General features: G+C 38.6%; 1 protein-coding gene across 3 annotated transcripts in view; it reads right to left on the reverse strand.

Moving 5' to 3' along the window:
• SHQ1 (SHQ1, H/ACA ribonucleoprotein assembly factor) overlaps positions 1-19,157 on the reverse strand; it is a 100,781-nt gene that overhangs the window by 62,551 nt on the left and 19,073 nt on the right. For all 3 annotated transcript variants that reach the window (XM_042929984.1, XM_042929987.1, XM_042929985.1), the window contains 4 exons: positions 13,984-14,111; positions 4,720-4,874; positions 2,862-2,915; positions 2-125 (listed from right to left, as the gene is read on the reverse strand). In XM_042929984.1, the coding sequence (XP_042785918.1) occupies positions 2-125; positions 2,862-2,915; positions 4,720-4,874; positions 13,984-14,111 (461 nt within the window). The remainder of the gene's footprint in view (position 1; positions 126-2,861; positions 2,916-4,719; positions 4,875-13,983; positions 14,112-19,157) is intronic.

Genomic DNA, 19,157 nt, shown 5'->3' on the forward strand with positions numbered 1-19,157 from the left:
CCTAGTTGCAAGATCTTTATAGTGTCTCTGTAAGCTTTCATCACCAGCTTGAAGTGGCGATAAAGTGGGTAGCATAAAACTCTTCTTCCAAAAGACACCAGGATTTCATGAACATTAGTCCAAGTCTGTGAAGTATAGTTTAAATAAGTAATCATTTCCATATTACATAAATAAAAGGACACAACGAAATATGAAACTACTCTCAATTAAAAACTATAAGTTCGGATCATCACAAAGCCATGCAAGAGAGAAATATAAAACCATGAAATGAGATTCTTTTTGTACACCTTACAATAAAATATTTAATTGCAGTCCTTGTAATTTCTCATACTTCATCAAGGTATCACAAATGCTCCTTAAAAATCACATATGCAGCAGGAAAGTTTCAAAAAGTCCTTTAAGAATTACAAATATGAATCTAAAACACATGGTACTAACAAAATACAGATGCACATAAAAGACACTGTTAAATGATATATGTTTCATGTTTTTGTCCTTTAGGACCACTCAAGATGGTGTAGATGAAAGATGGAGAACTCTTTAGTGAAGTGTGTTCACAGTCTCCCTCTTCTACTTTTTCTTTTTCTTCTTTTTTAGTGTTTAGGGCATGAGAAAAACATGGTATTTATTTCAGTAATTTGCTTTCACTTATCAAAGAGAAAAGTGCTTTCTTGAAAAAAGTATTTTATCTTGAATAGTATCAAACTGAAACCATCAGCAATTCAACTTACTGAAAACACTAGACGAAGGCAATTTTGCACAAAATTGTTTTTTAATTGGATTTTGATTAAAACTGTATGAAAAATGTAACCCATATATAAAACTTAAAATATAAAAGTAAAACTAAGGGAGCAGAAAAATTTCCATGTATATTAATCCTTAACAAATGAGAGATCTGATTAAGAATATTGAGTATCTCACAAAGAACAGTTTATACCTAAAAAGAACTATAAACTTTTAAAAAATTCTACCAAAAACTAATAAAAATTTCACATAGCTCTCAATAGCTCTGGCAATTCTAAGTTATCTCAAAATCAATAAAAATTTCAAAATGAAATCATATATAGGTGAATTTATTCATGTAGATTTTAATAAAAGAACTATGAAACTCTGCAGTTACTGACTACTTTGTTTTCAACATCAGTAATCGATGCCATTATTACCAAATCCAGTTTCTCCATTATATGCTGATCACGGCAATAAGTAGAACTCAAATGAAGTCTAGGGAGCAGTGCTCCTCCATCTTTAACATGGATACGAATCCCTGGGGATCTTGCTACAGGTTCTGCTTCAGTGGGTCTGGACTGAGATTCTCTAACAAGCTCCCAGCTGAGATGCTGGTCAAGCCATTAGTTCATGGAACACTCTCTGGAGTAGCAAAATTCTCTAACAAAGCTGAATGTTTCAGTTCCTGTTCCCATCTTATCTATTATTTAAACAAAGTGATGCCATGAAGGGCGCCTGGGTGGCTCAGTCAGTTGAGTGTTTGGCTCAGCTCATGATCTTTTGGTTCGTGAGATTGAGCCCCATGTCGTTGTCAGGATCTGACAGAATGGATCCTCCTTGGGATGTTCCCTCTCTTCTCTCTGCCCGTCCCCACCACCCCGCCCCATGCACCCATGCTTTTTCTCTCTCAAAACAAATAAACTGTAAAAAAAGTGATGCCATGAAACAACCTTGATTTTATAACTTACAATGTACTGTATCTAGGATTTTTTTTTAATGTTTATTTTTGAGAGAGAGCAGGAAACAACAGAGAAAGAAAGGGAGACAGAGAATCTCAAGTGGGCTCCACACTGTCAGGACAAAGCCCAACTTGGGGCTAGAACCCACAAACAGCGAGATCAAGACCTGAGCCAATGTTCAACTGACTGAGCCACTCAGGGGGCCTAAACTGGAAAAGCAAAAAACTAATTGACTTAATTGATGATGCAACTGTTAGTTGTGTAAAATGACACTTTTTTTCTTTTTTACATGCTAGCTTTTATTATTTTACATGCCAGCCCCCCAAGTTCAAGAGTCACATGCTCTACCAACTGAGCCAGACAGGCACCCCTAAAAACTTTTTTAAATGTTTCTTTCTTTTGGAAAGAAAGCGTGTGTGTGAGTGAGGAGGAGCACGCTGACAGCGCAGAGCCCGACGTGGGGCTCGATCTCATGAATTTTGAGATCATGACCTCAACTGAAATCAAGAGTCGGACACTCAATTGACTGAGCCATCAGGTGCCCTTCTATTTTTAACTGCTGTTTTTACATTCAACAATTTGTTCGGAGCCAGTAAATTTTAAAATGGCATCCTCTGATATTTTTGATAAGATCTACAAAACGATTTACTGGGAAGTATTTATAAAAGCAATGATTACTATACTAGAAGAGTTATCAGATCTGACCATACTACTTGTAGGACCTTGGACAAGTTATTTAAACTCTATGATCTAAGCTTCATCATCTGTAACATAGCAGTAATACTTATCTCACAGACTGACTGGAATGAACAGGAGAGGTAATACATGTAAAAGGCTATTATTAGCACAGCTTTTGATGGTCAGGAAATGGCCCCTAGTAGAATTATCACCTAGGTTTGCTTCCCAACTTTGAGCTCTGAGCCCCAATACTCACCAACTTACAAACGCTGTTCTCCTTCTCCCAAATGCTACAATACCCTATCTAGCTTCATTAGAAGAGTTACAAACGCAATCAGAATTTTATTTAAAAAGATGGGGGGAAAAAACTTGTATAATCAAGTTTCCACTTTAAAAAAGTTAAGGAATTGCTTGAATTACCCACAACAAACTAATGGCGACAGAAAAAAGAACTTTCTAAACAAACAAAATGGCAAGAACTGCAAATGAAAATCATACCTCAAACCAGCACAGTGTGGGACTCAGTTTTCTAATGTTCCATGCAGACTCAACCTTCATTTGTTTTGGAGAAAAGAGCAGTGTCATTTTCGAGGTAAAGTCATTCAAAAATAAAGTAAATATATCCATTCACTCAACCAGTGTCTCAGTAGTACATACATAAGAACTAAGAAGCGTCTGTGGCTGAGGAAAAATAATTGCTTTGCAGAAGCTATCAAAGGCAAGTTTCTGCCTACTTTCCTTGGGATTTCACAAAGTAAAGCTTTTCCACTGATAAGAGTACCAGAACATAAGAGCAAACAAGCAGGGGCTTTGAAACTAAAACTTAAAGCAAAGTGATGTTTGCTCAATTACTGTCCTTCTCAACTAACTTACCCAAACATTCTGTAAGTAATCTGCCAAAGGACTCAAAGATAATGCTGAAGGGCTGACTGTGGCACTTAAAAAGATGCTCGGAATATGGCCTTTCAGAGAAGGCTTGTGAGAGTAAGTGCATTCTAGAGAAGGTCTTGAAGTTGCAAGACTTCGCGGCATCAAACATGCAAATAAAAGAATCAAAAATGGTCAATTTTATCAGGCATGACTGAACACACTCACTCATTTCCTTAAGCAATAATGTGAAGTACTTTTTTCGTAAAAGAAAATATTTTCTCCAAGTACAGTATCCTTAAACGATGAACGGAAACAAAAACCATTTCCAGCTATAGTGTGCCCGTGACATACTCATTAATATTCATTTGGGAGTCAAATGCAAATCCCAAGAGTCACCTTTGAAATTTTCAGAATCCTAACAACAGAAAATTTGGCACATATCAAATTCTAATCTTAATACTATGCTAATGCTGTGATGGTGAGAAAAGCAGATTAAGTAATATACATCGTGACCCAATTTAAATACACGTAACACACGTACACAATGAAAGACTGAATGAAGAGATGTATCTCCTTGTAACAGTAGCTATTTCTAATGGCTGAGATTATGGGAAATTTTAATCATTTTTTTCATACCTATATTTTCCTTTTATACTGATAGGAATTATCTGCATAATTTTAAAAAAAAGGAGAGCATATGCTCAGCTTGAAAACAACTCTTGAGCAAGTACAAATATAAACAGCTGCAGGGGCACATGGACTGGAAAGACTTTTTCAGTCTTCAGCCTTTTTTAAATGTATGATCACTGAAATAGGTGAGAAAGACGTTAAACTCTTCATTTATAAAATCAAATGTGGATCAAGAAGAGATACAAAAAATGTTTATATTATTAAAACAAGACCATTTAAGAAATAATGTTCTTTACAAAAGGTTTTACTTTTACAAGATTTCTTTAAATAGCAAAAAAGATAGGATTCAGGTTTTTCAAAATGTAATTTACATGTAATTTTTTCAGAAGCATACATACTATATAAATTGAGGGACACCCGCAGAAAAATGCTCAGATTCCCTTTTTTGTAAAATAGATATACCTCACATCTGCTCATGGACAGCTTGGCCAGAGAATATAAACGGGTATGGTAAAGTTCACCTCTTGCCAATGTCAAGTGTCACATGGAAACAGCCCTCTTTGAACAAGTCCTCTCCTAAAGAGATGAGCGTTCAGGATATCCTTTCTCTACCCTCAGCTTGACTGCCCCACTCCACCATGTGATAGACACTGATGCGCAGAGAGAGAAGGAAAAAAGAACAAGCCAGCAATATGTGCTCACATCGGTACCCACCACTAACACGCACGTGCAGCTCTGCCAGGAGCATCCCCCAAATAAATCATCCCAACAGGGCTTACTCTCCACAGGAGTGACGCCTTATAGTTGATTTAGTCTGCTCACGTATGCCAACATGCACAGACACGTGTGCACTTACATTCTTCTCTCCTTCAGTGACACGAGTTTCATAGCAATATGCCAGAAGGATATCAATCAAACTGTAGTACACTTGGCGAAGAGCTCTCTTGTCCAGTAGGTAAGATTTATTGACAAATTTTCGCAGCTGATATTTCTCTTCTTCAGAAAAAGACACTAGAAAAAAAATGCATTTAAAAATGAAACACTCCATTCAGTTTTGCAAAAAAAAAAACCCAGTGCGGAGGATTTGTCAAAATTAGAACTTCGATTATAGAAACTGAAATAAGAGTAATTTAACTCTGAATATAGAAGGAACTTTTAAACTAGGCTTCACAGTTTTATTAAGGGCTGTGCATCTGCTCAAACCCTAGTAGAGCTAAATAAAGGAGAAATGTCTAAACAGTATTTATTCCTTACTTCCGGGATGCCCCCTCTTTTTGCTACACTGTCCTGTATTCAAGGCATCTAAATGCCAGAGCTATTGACTTTAAAATTCAGATAACACAGTTTGAGAACAGAAAACATAATGGCTAAATAAACACTCTGTAAATATTCATTATCCATTTTGAAAGTTCTATACAAAAGAATAGGAATATTCCCATATAATAGGCAATGTTAAGGGCAAAGTATCTATTAATATCTTTTAGACACAAAGTATTACCTACATAACACACAAATGGGACCACATCACACATATTTGACTTGTGGGAAGACAGTGGTTCTTTTCAACAGTGTGTCTTTTCTTCTCTGGCTTTCACCCTGTCTACATCTTCAACAACAGCCTCCCCCACATTAAAAATCTAGTATATATCATTTCATATTTTTCTCTATAATCATGTAATGCTATACAGACACATAAACATATACAAAGGAATTTATATGATCCTCCCTCCCCCACCCATAGAATTCGATCCTTTTTTTCCACCTAGCCTACCTCACTGAATAACTCTGGCAAATCTCTCCAAGTCAACTGGTACTTAGCTAATTTTTGTAAAGGCGCAGAATATTCCATGGTGTGGTATGCTCTATCCAACCACTCCCCCTACTGATGGGCATCCACTATGCTTCCAGTTTTCTGCCACTGCTAGTAAGACTGCATAAATGTCCTTACCACACATCCTTGGATACTGGGAGGTTTTATTTCTATAAAAGAGATTCCCGAGAGTAAATTCACTGGGTTAAAAAGTGCATCTGTTTTTTAAGAATACTTTATTTAAAGGCTACAACTCTCCTTTTTAATGGCCCTGGATACAAGTTCTCCTTCTACACCCATCCCTCCCACCCAGCGATAAATATCATAGCTTTTCCTACTCATTTCCATTTTAACAGATAGGAAATGACTGTAGTATGAAGAATTCTAAGAGGAGACACAGTGAATGTGGGCAGAATCTGTGACTTGCTTCTATACAAAAGAATATGGCAATGGTGATCAGACAGTCACTGTCATGATTATGTCGCTTTAAAGAACAGACTGGAGCCAGAGACTCACCGCTGGTTTTGAAGAAATAAGATGCCATGTTGTTAGAAGGCTGTTTGGCAGGAGAGTGTGGGGGGCTGTGAGATGTGAGAGTAGCCTCCAGCTGACAGCCAGTAAGGGCACTGGGACCTTAGTTCTACAGACACAAGAACAGAATTCTGCCAACCATCAAATGAGCCTGGAAAAGAGCCCTGAGGTCCAGAAAAGAACATAGCTACCAACACATATGAAAAAAGAAAAGAGAAGATGGCCATATTTATGTACACCCTGATAAGACCCTGAGCAGAGAACCCAGCTAGCAAACTCGAGTCCTAAGCCATGGAAAATGAGTCAAATTTGAACTCTTTCTAATTTGTGGTAATTGGTTACACAGCAAAAGAAACCTAATACAATGATATACCACTGTTTACTGCGGTTAGTATTTTTCTAACTGCTAAACTTTAAGCATTATTTTATAGGTTTGCTGGCAACCTCTGAATGAACCATTCAATGTGTTTCACCCACTTTTTTCTATTGGATGGCTTGTCTTATCAAATTTTTAAGAACTTGCTGTTATAGATATGAACCCTAGTCATATCTCCAAATCGACTGTATCTCTACTGACTTTGTTTATGGGATCCTTTGCCACTGATTTATCTATTTTTTTGCGTGTAGCCAAATACGTCCATCTTTAAAAAAAAAACAAAAAAAAAACAAAACCAGATTCTGGATCGACAGTCTCTGATAAGTTTCCCCAACTCCTGAAATGTACATGAAACCTCTCATCTTTTCTGTAAGATTTACAGTTTCCTTTCTAAAATCTTAAGTTTTTAATCCATCTGGAAGCAATTTTTTCATGTTTAAGGATTCTGGTTAATTCCAGGTAAACAGTTAATTGCACCAGCACAGTTTGGTCAGTAATCCATCTTTTCCCCACTGTACCGAACTATTAGCTTTGTCAAATAGATCTGTTGTTTTCTTACTAACAATTACTTCCAAGCATTTTCAGCTTTAGTGACTTGTAAATACAATATTCTCCCCCCCCCCCATTTCCAGTAGTTTTTGATAGGACAGAGAAAAGCTATTTCTTTTCACAAACCACCTTACCCAATATTTGGCTGCCTTGACTAAAAAAAAGCGAAGTACTTAATGAATGCTAATAGTTAAAAAAAAAAAAAAAAAAAAAAAACCTTTATGTCTACATTGGTAAGGTAAGCAAGTATATAAGGCTGAAGTTCTTTCTAACTTTCCTCTGATGTTTACAATATAGACAAGCTATCGTCAAGGATCTATTTTCTCACATTTAAAACATGAGCATTTTCTGGGGCTCCTGGGTGGCTCAGTAGGTTAAGCATCCAATTTCAGCTCAGGTGATGGTCTTGTAGGCAGTAAGTTCAAGCCACGCATCAGGCTCTGTGCTGACAGCTCAGAGCCTGGAACCTGCTTTGGATTCTGTCTCCCTCTCTCTCTGCCCCTCCCCAGTTCACATTCCCTTCTGTCTCTCAAATATGAATAAACGTTAAAAAAAGTTTTTTTTAAAACAATATGAGCATTATCAGTTATTATCATATATACAAAGTAAAATGCATCTTACCTTAAAGCAAGATTTACAGAAAGAGTAAGAAGTAACAACATAAGTGTACTCAGTTCCCAGCTAGTGTAAGTAAAACATGGCCTGCTACTTACCTTAGAGCGATTTCTTTTTTTTTTAATATATGAAATTTATTGTCAAATTGGTTTCCATACAACACCCAGTGCTCATCCCAAAAGATGCCCTCTTCAATACCCATCACCACCCTCCCCTCCCTCCCACCCCCCATCAGCCCTCAGTTTGTTCTCAGACCTTAGAGCAATTTCTAAAGAAACTTAAGCATCTAGATATTTTAAGCTACCTCTAAAAAAAAAGGTTGTCAACCTTTTACCTTGCAAAGTAATCTTTAATTCTCGTTCCATGCCCTATCAGACCATTAGTTTCAAATTCACTTAAAAAGTTAGGCTCAATAAAGAGGAATATTTTGCTTCCAGTTCCAGTGGTTCATACTAACGTAGTTCAAAACAAAGCAAAACAAAACAAAACTTTAAAAGGCTCTCTCTTCAGGTTTTAGAATTGCCTGTCACATTTAGGTAAGGACAGGCTAAACTGCTAACCAAGAGACCCCAAAATACAGTGGCTTCTCTGAAACAGAAGTTTGTCTCCCACACTACTATTCTGAGTGAATGATCCAGGACTGGTGAGGCATCAGCATCTCCATCATATGACTTCCAACTATGCATCTAAGAAAGCTGTTCCAGGTTTTTACCATTTCCTAACCAATGGGCAAGCAGCCTAAGACGGCAAGCTCCTTCTTTCTAAAGACCGGGGCCAGGGCACACACCACTTCCGTCACTTCCCATCACCCAGGACTTAGGCACAGGACCACGCTGAGGGCGAAGAAGGAAAGCAAAGGGAGTCAACGGGGCAGTCACTAGCTGCATGCTCATGTGTCTAGCTCCAACTCAGGAAGCCCCTGAGGGGAGGAAGACTAAAACAGACACCAGGTGACCGTGATGCTTTTAGGAGCCCAAAAATTAAGTTGCTTTTTAGTATTCCCAAATCACTCTCTTACTAGCCAGTTACCCCATCCCTTCTATCTCTGTTCAACAAAAACTGCCCTTTTGCGGGGCGCCTGGGTGGCTCAGTTGGTTGAGCGTCCGACTTCGGCTCAGGTCACAATCTCGCGGTCCGTGAGTTCGAGCCCCGCGTCGGGCTCTGTGCTGACGGCTCATAGCCTGGAGCCTGCTTCCGATTCTGTGTCTCCCTCTCTCTCTGCCCCTCCCCCATTCATGCTCTATCTCCCTCTGTGTCAAAAATAAATAAACGTTAAAAAAAAAAAACAAAAAAACTGCCCTTCTGCTCATCACAACTGGACAAGGCCAGAAGAGAGAGATTTCCTCACACATGCTGGGCCCTTTTCACATAGTTTCCCAAACCCACTTCCGTCCTCTCTTAGGAGCCTTAACTTTAACATGGCTTCTTTTTGTTTAAAGGCTTCCTTCCAGCCATTTTACACTCTATCCTCTGGGGGAAAAAAATCTTAAGCGCAGTTATTGGAAATTACTAGAAGCAATACCCCTCTACTCATTAAAATTTACTTAGTGCAAAAAACCAGATCTTGAAATATATTTATGTAACCATTTTTTAATGATGTTAGAAATTCTATGTTTAAAAAGTATGAGAAGAAACAGGAAATATATTTGCACAAGTGCTGCTTACATAAATGACAACGATGGGAATGCATTTGCTTAATTTGCTGGCAGCAACATAAAGATATGTGTATACTTTTAAACTTAATGCAGGTAGGTGTCAGGTGAAGCATTCTTTAAAGACTGGGATTTGGAAATAGTATTAATAAGACAGATAAACTGGGTGCAGAATGTCTCATTGAAGGGCTAATGTGAGGATCCCTTAATTTAAATAGAAGCTCTCAGTTCAATTAAAGCAATCTGATTTAAGGAAAATATAAGAAAGCACATATTCACTGCATGAAGAACGTATACCTAACAAAGTATTTTAGTCCCCTAGTAATTCATAAGAAGGTTTGAGACAGTATTCTCATAGGTATAGTTTTGAGATGTTCATTACTTCAGCTAATAGCAAAGTGCCAGGTGTTCATGATGATATTATCTCACTTGAGAAAAGCCTTTATCCTAGTTGACTAATAAGGACTTCTGCTTCCAGATAATTCTAAATCATAAGGTAAGCATTCCCAGAACCATTTAATAATACATTTACTCATCTAAATGTTTATACCTTCATTCTCAAGTAATCACACCTGTATATACACTTAATCGTTTGTAAAGACTGACCTAGGAACTATAGGTTCTGATGTTCCATTACCCACAAGTAAGGGCTTCTGCATAACGTAAGTCACTTTCCAAGACCGTGTATGCAAGAAAAGCCTACTTGAATGTACTCACGAATTCTTGGATGCCAGGTGCCCCAACCTTTCCTTAAAACACACCACCACCTTTTTCTGAACGTTTTCAAGTCCATTTTGGCTTAAATAGCTCATTAATAATACACAAATGCATTTAAATTCTGAAATTCAAGCAAAGGAACCAGAGATGATAAATAACAATATTAACAAAGTAGGAAATCACTAGAGAAACCAAAAGTCTGAGCTCCCCAAGGCCTTTTTGATTAGAACTGTAAATCACATCACCCAAAGGGGAACTTGGGGAGGTTTGCACACAATCAGGTCTAACTAAGCAGCGGCAATGGAAATGACTACAGATGCGGTGCCAACAATACTTGGATGATTGCCACCATGAGTAACATTTGTCAAGCATTTGTATGACTAAGCTACACTACAAAGCAGCCTTGCTATACAGTTCACAACATTTCGGTTAATTATACTTCTATAAATAATCTACAGTCAAACAAAGGCAGCGGAAAGCTCAATTCATTTGGGGAAGACACTGGTGCACTCGCATGATGCAAATGGCCCGGGACCACCTCCCAATGTTAAAAAAAAACCCCAATCGGTACATGTGAAGACTGCAAAGGGGCTCCCATCAAAATGGAAAGTGACCTTCTTAACTTCACTTTGAACATTCTCTAGTTGTGTTACTTTGAAATCGTCCCTTCTCTCTAAATCCCCCTCCCAAATATCTGTCTTCTGTGGGGCAACAATTAAATAATCCCTGATCCGGTTCCTCTCGGAGGAATGCAAATCTGTCTATTATATTGTATACTTTCTGGAAACAGATCAAGGGAACCAGAAGAAAATGTGCTGCATTCAAACCTTTAGCCTAAATGGGTAGTCCCGCAGCGCTACAACTTTCAAAGCTGACACTGACAGTTAGCTCTACAAACACTGGAGAACTCACTGGTGCCAAACAGGATGTCCCCGCTAGGAAGTTCATTGACTAAAAATGTTATGTGGTGTCACACCATGCAACCATGTGCCAAGATTCTTGGGCTGAGATTAACCACGGAGAGACAACATGGGAAATGTGGTAAGTCCATCCTCATGAAACCAGAGCTCAGCAGGAGCACAGCATTTAACACTTCCATTTACAAGCCTTTGGGGAGGAAGACTGGGATCATTAATAAAAGTCTCCATGTTGTAACTCAGGCCTTGAATGAAAATCATAGGAATCATAAAATCAAAGGAATCATAACTGAGGCAAAGACAGGGAGCAAAGTTCACCATCTAAGGCTTATCTGGAATTCTAAACAATCTAGCTTACTATTTTATGATGAGACTGAATCAAAGGTAGAGCCCTCACCCGCACTGCTGTATCTGCCTGGCAACACCCCACTGCAGTAACACAGAAAGGAAGGAGGCCAGGGAGGCAAAGAACAAAGAGGAAGTGGAAGGGAAAATACAGCACGAGCATGCTCCTTGAGTAGGCTAAGGACTTGAAAGTTTATTTCTTGGTTTATTTTTTTTTTTGCCCATATTATCATCTGGGTGAACACACTTCAAAACATTTTCACAATTCTGGGGACCTCCAATACTTGACCAAGAAAAAAAGAAAGAAAGACAGGGGCACCTGGGTGGCTCGGTCAGTTAAATGTCTGACTCTTGGTATCGGCTCAAGTCATGATCTCATGGTTTGTGGGATGGAGCCCCCCATCAGGGTCTGTATTGATAGCACAGGGCCCGCTTGGGATTCTCTCTCCCTCTGGCTCGCTCTCTGCCCCTCCCCCATTCACATGCACGTGCTCTCTCTCTCTCAAAAATAAAAAAATAAACATTTTTTTAAAAAAAGAAAGAAAGATCTCATTAACAAAAAACTTCCCCCTAAAGCTTCATAAATGTACAAAAATTTTAATTTCACAGAGAGGTCATTCAATTTCTGGCACTCCCACCATTGATGTTAGTCTACAAAAATAACCTCTAACATTTACAACATGCTAGGGATTTCAAGTACATCATCTCATTCAGTCATCAAGACAACTCTATGTGGTAGGTATAAGATTTCCACAGCAACCCTGCCAAGTTGCAAGATCACACAACTAGCCTGTGATGGAGCAAGGTGTTAAAGCCCGAACCCCATCTTTAGCTTATATCCACCCTTAACCCTACTTGGCACATTACGAAAAGTACTTTCTGTACAACAACACAGAGCTCAAGTTCTTCTACCTTAGATCACAAGTCCTTGCTATTTTTAAAGGTGATTTTTAAAATGAATCACCATACTAGCTTAGCAGGCTACAATTGTTCTCTAAGCACCAGTCGGGATACATGTCACAGGTGGAATGAAGATGAAGGGACAGGAGAGGCAGTGGTTAAAGGGAAGAACTAGTCTAATCTTCTGTTACAATTACACACAGAGAACTAACTCAAAGGCTGGCTCTCACAGAAAACAGGACCTAGAGCAAGCTACAAAGGATCCAAGTGAAGCAAGTTCGAATTTAAAGAAAGGTAATGCCTTTTCTTGATTTTTAGGGCAACTAGCTCACCCTTGTGGACAGAAAACTTAACTACACAACCACCAATTTCCACCTGCACCACCTTATCAAAACACTGCACCAAATTTGGGGAAACTGATTGAGACCAGCAGACAGCCTTGATGATTTCAGAGTGAGCAGACATTTTAAGCAGACCTACGTGGCATATACAATTACCTATCTCAACTGTGTTAGCAATCCTCTACCTGAAAATGTGTCAATATAATGTGGGAGGTCACTGAAAGATTCTTAAACTCAAATCAAATATAAAACCAAGGATTTGTTGAAAAGAATGTAACAAGAGCCATTATTTATAAATGAGTTTCTCTACTGCAGTAGTCAATTATAAAAGATTAAAGCAGCAGTTTTTCCATCTGGTAGAAATCACCTAAACTCTAACAAAACCGAACTACAAAAATACTTTGTACAATATTTATCTCTTCCATAAATATTTACCAAGAACTTAGTATACAACAGGCACTCTGCTAGACAACAGAAATACAGCAAACGACAGACGACCGTGTTACTATGCAGAGAATCAAAGTACTGTTAGGCAATAGACTTGCAGCTACTTCAGACTGAGTGGCCAAAGAAGGTACTGCAAAAAACTGTAAACAACCCAAACGTCCCATCAGTAATAAATAGCCCAAATGTCCATTGATCATGATAAAAATATACAACAGAATACCAGGCAGCTATTAAAAGCTCAGGAAGAACCCTAAGTGCCCGACATGGAAGAGGTACAACATGTGCTACACACTGGAGAAAGTCAAGAAAGAAGAGAGTGCGTGTGAGTCTGTTTATAAATTTCTTACAGCTAATATTCAGATGTTGGTATATGCACTGAAAAAACCCTAAAACTGTTAAGAGTGATTACTGTTTTTTAATACAGAAATAAAAGCCAAATCAGTATACCGCAAAACATGGGCCTTCTACTCTTGATCTATCTGAAACTGTTATAATTCTAACATACAGATGTAATATCATGAAAAACTTGGAGAGGACATATCCAATTCAATCAACAGACAAAGGGAATGAAAACTAGGTCTTTTCCCACCATTGCTAATACTCAAATGCCCTTACTACAGTGGAATGTTCAGATCTTTTAAGCAGATTATTCAACTATTACAGATGTCCTGTGTGTTCATGTCCCTAAATTTACTTAAAAAATAAAAATTTTTAAAAGGATCCCAATGATTCAACTATACTTCAAAAGACTGTTCCAAGACCAGTCTAATCATCGAGTAGCATTTTCCAGTCTGGGGTGAAGACTGCACTTCCAAAATCAGCAAACCAAAAGAATATCTTCCCTCCATGAGAGAATTACAACTGTGTGCTTAGTAACAGGGAAGACGGGAAACAAATGAGCCTAATTTTGAGTTGCTTACCTAATGCAGCATGATTTTCTTGCTCCTGACTCTTTCCCAAAGAGGCCATCATTTTTGAATATATGTCAGTCCACCAAGGATTATACTTCAAAATCTGTTCAACAGCCTCATCTTCAAAAAAGTCAGCTCTGGAAAGAAAACAGTCAACGAGCTTGTTACATAGAATTGAGCTGAGTTTCATTTTTCTTTTAATTTTATCTTAACTCCTTATGTTTGGTATTAGAAACAGAGATTGTTAATTCAAAGTACAGATCAAGGAAATGAGCACTGTGTTCACTTTCTGAGTGGTCACTAATCACCATAAAACGAAAGCTGGGGTCAGACTAAAGGGATATGTGACATTTCTGCTCTCCTCAGAAACAAAGTGGAGAAAGGACCAGTCCTTCCCTTGAAGGCCCACCCCCGTACTGCACTGGCATGGAATGAGGCAAATCTGAACACAAAATGGACTGAAGCACTGAACTTGGGCTAGGTTTTTAAGTACCACCTGTTCTGGTAAGGTTACAATAAAGGAAAGAATCTTTTAATTCTACCAAAGGAAAAAAAAAAATCAACAGGAAATACAAGATACTGCACACCCACCCACCCCCCCCCCCACACACACCATTTATTAGCATGCGCCCTCATACTTTCTACCAAGATGCAATTTCTCTTACTTAGCTCTGCTAGTCCTAATAGTCCCTTGGCTTAAAACTATTGGAAAAGAACAAAGCAACGTTTGTAAAGGAGAGAAAATTAATTTGCGTGTACTTCACTTTCTGGGTTTTAACTTGCAAAATAACTGCTACCTTCAAAATAGGTTCCTGGAGGACATTTATTCAGAAATTCTACCACCTTGCATTCAAGGCTGAAAACTGGTATTCGTGGGAACAGAACAACAAAAAAGTAGAACTCATGGTGAAAAATTCATTTATATGTCAGTTAATTAGAAACTGAAGGAATTGGTTGTTTTCACAGGTTGATTTTCTAGCTGATAGTTTTATGACCTGAAATATTTTTTCTTTCAACTGAGATAGTGAAATCTTTCTAAAATTAGAAACTCAGATAACTGAGTTATTAACTGAGTTAATTTCTGATTAGAAAATCAGATAACTTACTGAATTCTTCATACATGCCAAGCACTGCACTAAATACTTTTCACCCATCACTTTCTTAAATCTTCACACCATCCCCATAGGCAGGGGGTACTACTAATACTCCCATTTTACATGGGTGGAAACTGAGGGTCAGAAAACTTGTACATCGTGGCCAAGGTCAGAGAACCAGGAAGAAGTGTGGCCAGGATCTGGACCCAATTAAGTCTTACTCCAGAATCCGAGCCATTAACCAATATAAACATTCCATTTTTATGCTTCAGGAAATAAAAGTACATATGGGACAAAACTGAATAGCAATGATCTTGAAATAGTAATTGTCAATTATCAATTTTTGTCAGGTACATGACAGATATTTCAAAAAGATAAGTACTACAAGTAAACAGCTAAAATGCTTTAATAAAAGTCAACAGGAAGTACTGACTCTGCCCTGTGCCAACCAACAGTAGTACTGACTCCATTTTGGGCACTGGGGTTACACGGCTGATAAGAGACATGCAGTCAGGGTCCTTACGGAACTTACAGTGTCATAGGAGGGCCCAGCAGTCACAATATAAGTGCTATGTAACTACTATGACCTAACAGTACGAGCATCTATGGCAAAGTCAAACTGGGATGACAGGGAAGGTCTCTGAAGCCAATAGCTGAATGACAATTAACAGTTAACTAGACTAAGACAGGTGGGAGAGAGTATTCTGGCTCCAAGAATAGGTAGCAAAGGCCAGGAAACAAGAAGGCACGTTTAAGGGGGCAAAGGGGAGTTGAGGATAGCTGAAAACAATACGCTGTAGTGACAACAACACTGTAAGCCATGTCCAAAAAATCTAGTGGATATTTGTCACTAAAAACGACTAGACACTTAAAACCTTTTACATATGGGTCTCATATCAGTGTGCTTTGGCCCACTGCTCTCACTGGTCTGGAATATGGTCTAGGAGCAAGCCCCAGAGCACAGAAATCATGGAGGCCCGGAAGGGGGTAGTAGCAACGGACATGGAGCAAAGTGGATCTGAGCTACAGTCAGAGGCTAGAATCCTTAGGATGTAGACATAAAGGGGGCCAGGAGTCAAGGTCTATATCCAGCATTCCAGCTGAGACAGTTCAGTGGACAACAGTGCCCTCTGACGAGACAGGAACACAGGGACACTAAACAGAATAGCTGGAGACTTCCGCTTGGAACAGGCTGAGTTTGAGACATCCTTGCAGGACATACAGAGACTGGTGCAATAGGCAGTTAGCCACACAAATCTGATGCTCAGGAGAGACACATGGAATCGTGGGCATTTAGACAGTGACGGAGGCCAAGGGAGAACACACAATCACCCAGAGAGAACTTGGGAGAATGAGAAAAAAGGACTCCACGTACTGGAGGGCTGACGACACTTAAGTCAAGAGTTGAAGAGCCCATCTAAAATGATTCTGGGTCTCCCTAGAAGAAGTGATGGGAAAAAAAACCAAAACAAGACCTTGTAAAATCTACCACTTCCACGCCCTCCCTTTAAAAATTTCAAAATGTTTAAATGACTCTTTTGAGTAAAATCTCACTAATATAGTCCCAATAGTTGAAAATGTAATGGCTTATCCTTTACACTGTCCATGGTTCAAGAGTTTTGTGAACAAGATCTGAAGTTGACTAATGTTCTACTTTCCAAAATAAATTTATTTTCAAGTTTCTAAATGTCATTCACTCAATGAGCATTTACCGAGTGCCCCATGAAAATGCAGCATCAGGGAGATGAGGATCAGTAAGACACTCCTGACCCTTCAGGGCTCCACGATGAAATGGGAATGGATACAAAGAGAGAATATTGTAACATCAAGATGATCTGATCCTCAGGGCTTCCTCTGCCAGTCTGAGAGGGGGTGTGCCAGGGGTGACACCAGAGCCCAGTCTTAAAAGATAAAAGTTATCCAAGTCAGGTGGAGCAAGGGAGAAAACAGCTGTCACAGGAGTATCATGAATACAAAGTGTGCAAGAAGTGGCGTGGTACAAGCAGAGAAATAACTAAAATTCATTACTGCTGCAGCGTACAGGGTAGACAGGGACAGGCAAAAGAGAAGCTCCAGACGTAAGCACAGTCCAGATCACAGAGAACTTTCTACACCATGCTAAGGAGGCAGAAGTTTATATACTTTAATTGATAGAGAACCCAGTGAAGATTTAAAGCAGATGTTCACTTTCAGTACTTAAGACATGATACTGGTGGTTTTATGGTTGATGGATTTGCAGGAGTCCAGGCTGGAGGTGGATACACCAAATACGAAGTCATGAGACTGCTGCACTAAGCCAGACATACAGGAGGACCAGAAAGAGACTGAGTGAAGGAAACAGCAAAGAGATAAATGGTACCACTTCTGGATGGATTAGAAGTGTGGAGAAAGAAAGGAGTCGAAGATAAATCCCAGGTTTCTACCCTGAGTGACTGGGGTGAAAAATGGTACACTCCACCGAACAGAAAATGCAGGAAGACTTTCCAGGTAAAAATGATGAGTTCAATTTTGGACACTCAGCAGAGGAGGTCAGCAAATACCCAGTCGCTCTCCAAACCCTTAACAACATGACTTTTCTTCAGAGCACTTATCACAATCCAAATCTTGTCTCCTTCCCCACTAGAAAGTAAGCCCCATGAATGCAGTGACCTTGTGGTATTCACACGAATCCTCAGTATGTGTGACTCTGCCTGGCATGCAGTTCATTCAAACTGGGATTTGTTGAACAAATTAGTGCATATGTGAAAGAAGAAATCGATGAGATTTTCCTCTAATGCTTTTTCCTAAGCTTGCCATTTTGAATAAAGAGCCATGCTGGAAGCAAGTGATCTTCTTCCCAGCCTCATCATTAGTACTCAGAGCCTTGACATTCCTCAATTAATCCAAAAGCCACATGAGTGTATCAAACTCTTAAACAAATTTACAGCACTGAAAAGTTACAATTTAAAATGGCACCCCAAATGCTAGGGATCATTTTTGTACCTCTTCTCATCTCACAGATATTTAGAATGCTAACTCAATTCTTCTATTTTCTCCCAAAGAAGGACATAGGCAGATTTATGAATTGGTTCAGGTAAAAGATATGCTGACAATTAAAAAAAACAATATGCCTAGGGAAGGAAAGAAAAACCACTCTCGGCAAGAGAAATATGAAAACTTGGCTATGATAGGCAAAACAGGAAGGCCTATTAAAGAATGTTTCCAGATACCTTCAACAAACTGTAGTGTAAAAATAATGCCCAAAAGGAGTTACAAATAGCAAAAAATAGACAATCAAAAACAATGCATGTTTATGGATCATCTGTTATATGCCCAGTATTCTGCTGGGCTGCAAAACACAGAGCAAGGAATAACATCACAGAATGGCCTCTAGATTTTACAACACAAGACCTAAAAAATAATTATTATCCTAAGTCATTTATATGTGCCTTTGAAAGGTATGAATTTTTCTATATACTGAATTTACCTCACTGTGTTCTGCTTAGGATAGAATTAAAATTAGTTTTCCTTAAGCCTGTAAAATATCAGACACCGTGACGAGACATCACGACCAGTAAGAAGTCACACAACTTGAAAGTCTCATATACTTCACAATGACGTATATTATGTATTATGCATGTACATTACATTCACGTACATAAATGTCTAACATGATACACGCAATGTATTATCTGCATGGTAGGTAAAAATTGAAGCAAACCTTTTCCTCCACTGTATTAACCATTAAGAACAATTTAAAAAGCACTGAGCTAAAAAAAAATTTTTTTAATTGAAAATTTAAAAGAATTTTACTTGGACTTCACTAGCATTAACACATCTGGGTGAGTCAGTCAGCCAATATAAATAATGGGTAAGAAGTAACACAAAAACTACAATTAGCCAAAGTCTTACTGTTACTGGAGGAGTCACAAAGAACCTTTACCGCACAGCTCCCACTCTCTGACCTGCCCATGACTAAATTTAAACCACTCGTGTAAGAACTCTTCTTTAAATAATGGAAAGAATAGCTCATGCATACTATTAAAGAAAATGAGCTTCTGGATAAAGAAACACAGAAGATGGAGAAAAATAAGGGCTGCATATAATATC

This window comes from Panthera leo, chromosome A2, assembly GCF_018350215.1.
Source record: "Panthera leo isolate Ple1 chromosome A2, P.leo_Ple1_pat1.1, whole genome shotgun sequence".
In the NCBI taxonomy this organism is placed as follows: Eukaryota; Metazoa; Chordata; class Mammalia; order Carnivora; family Felidae; genus Panthera; species Panthera leo.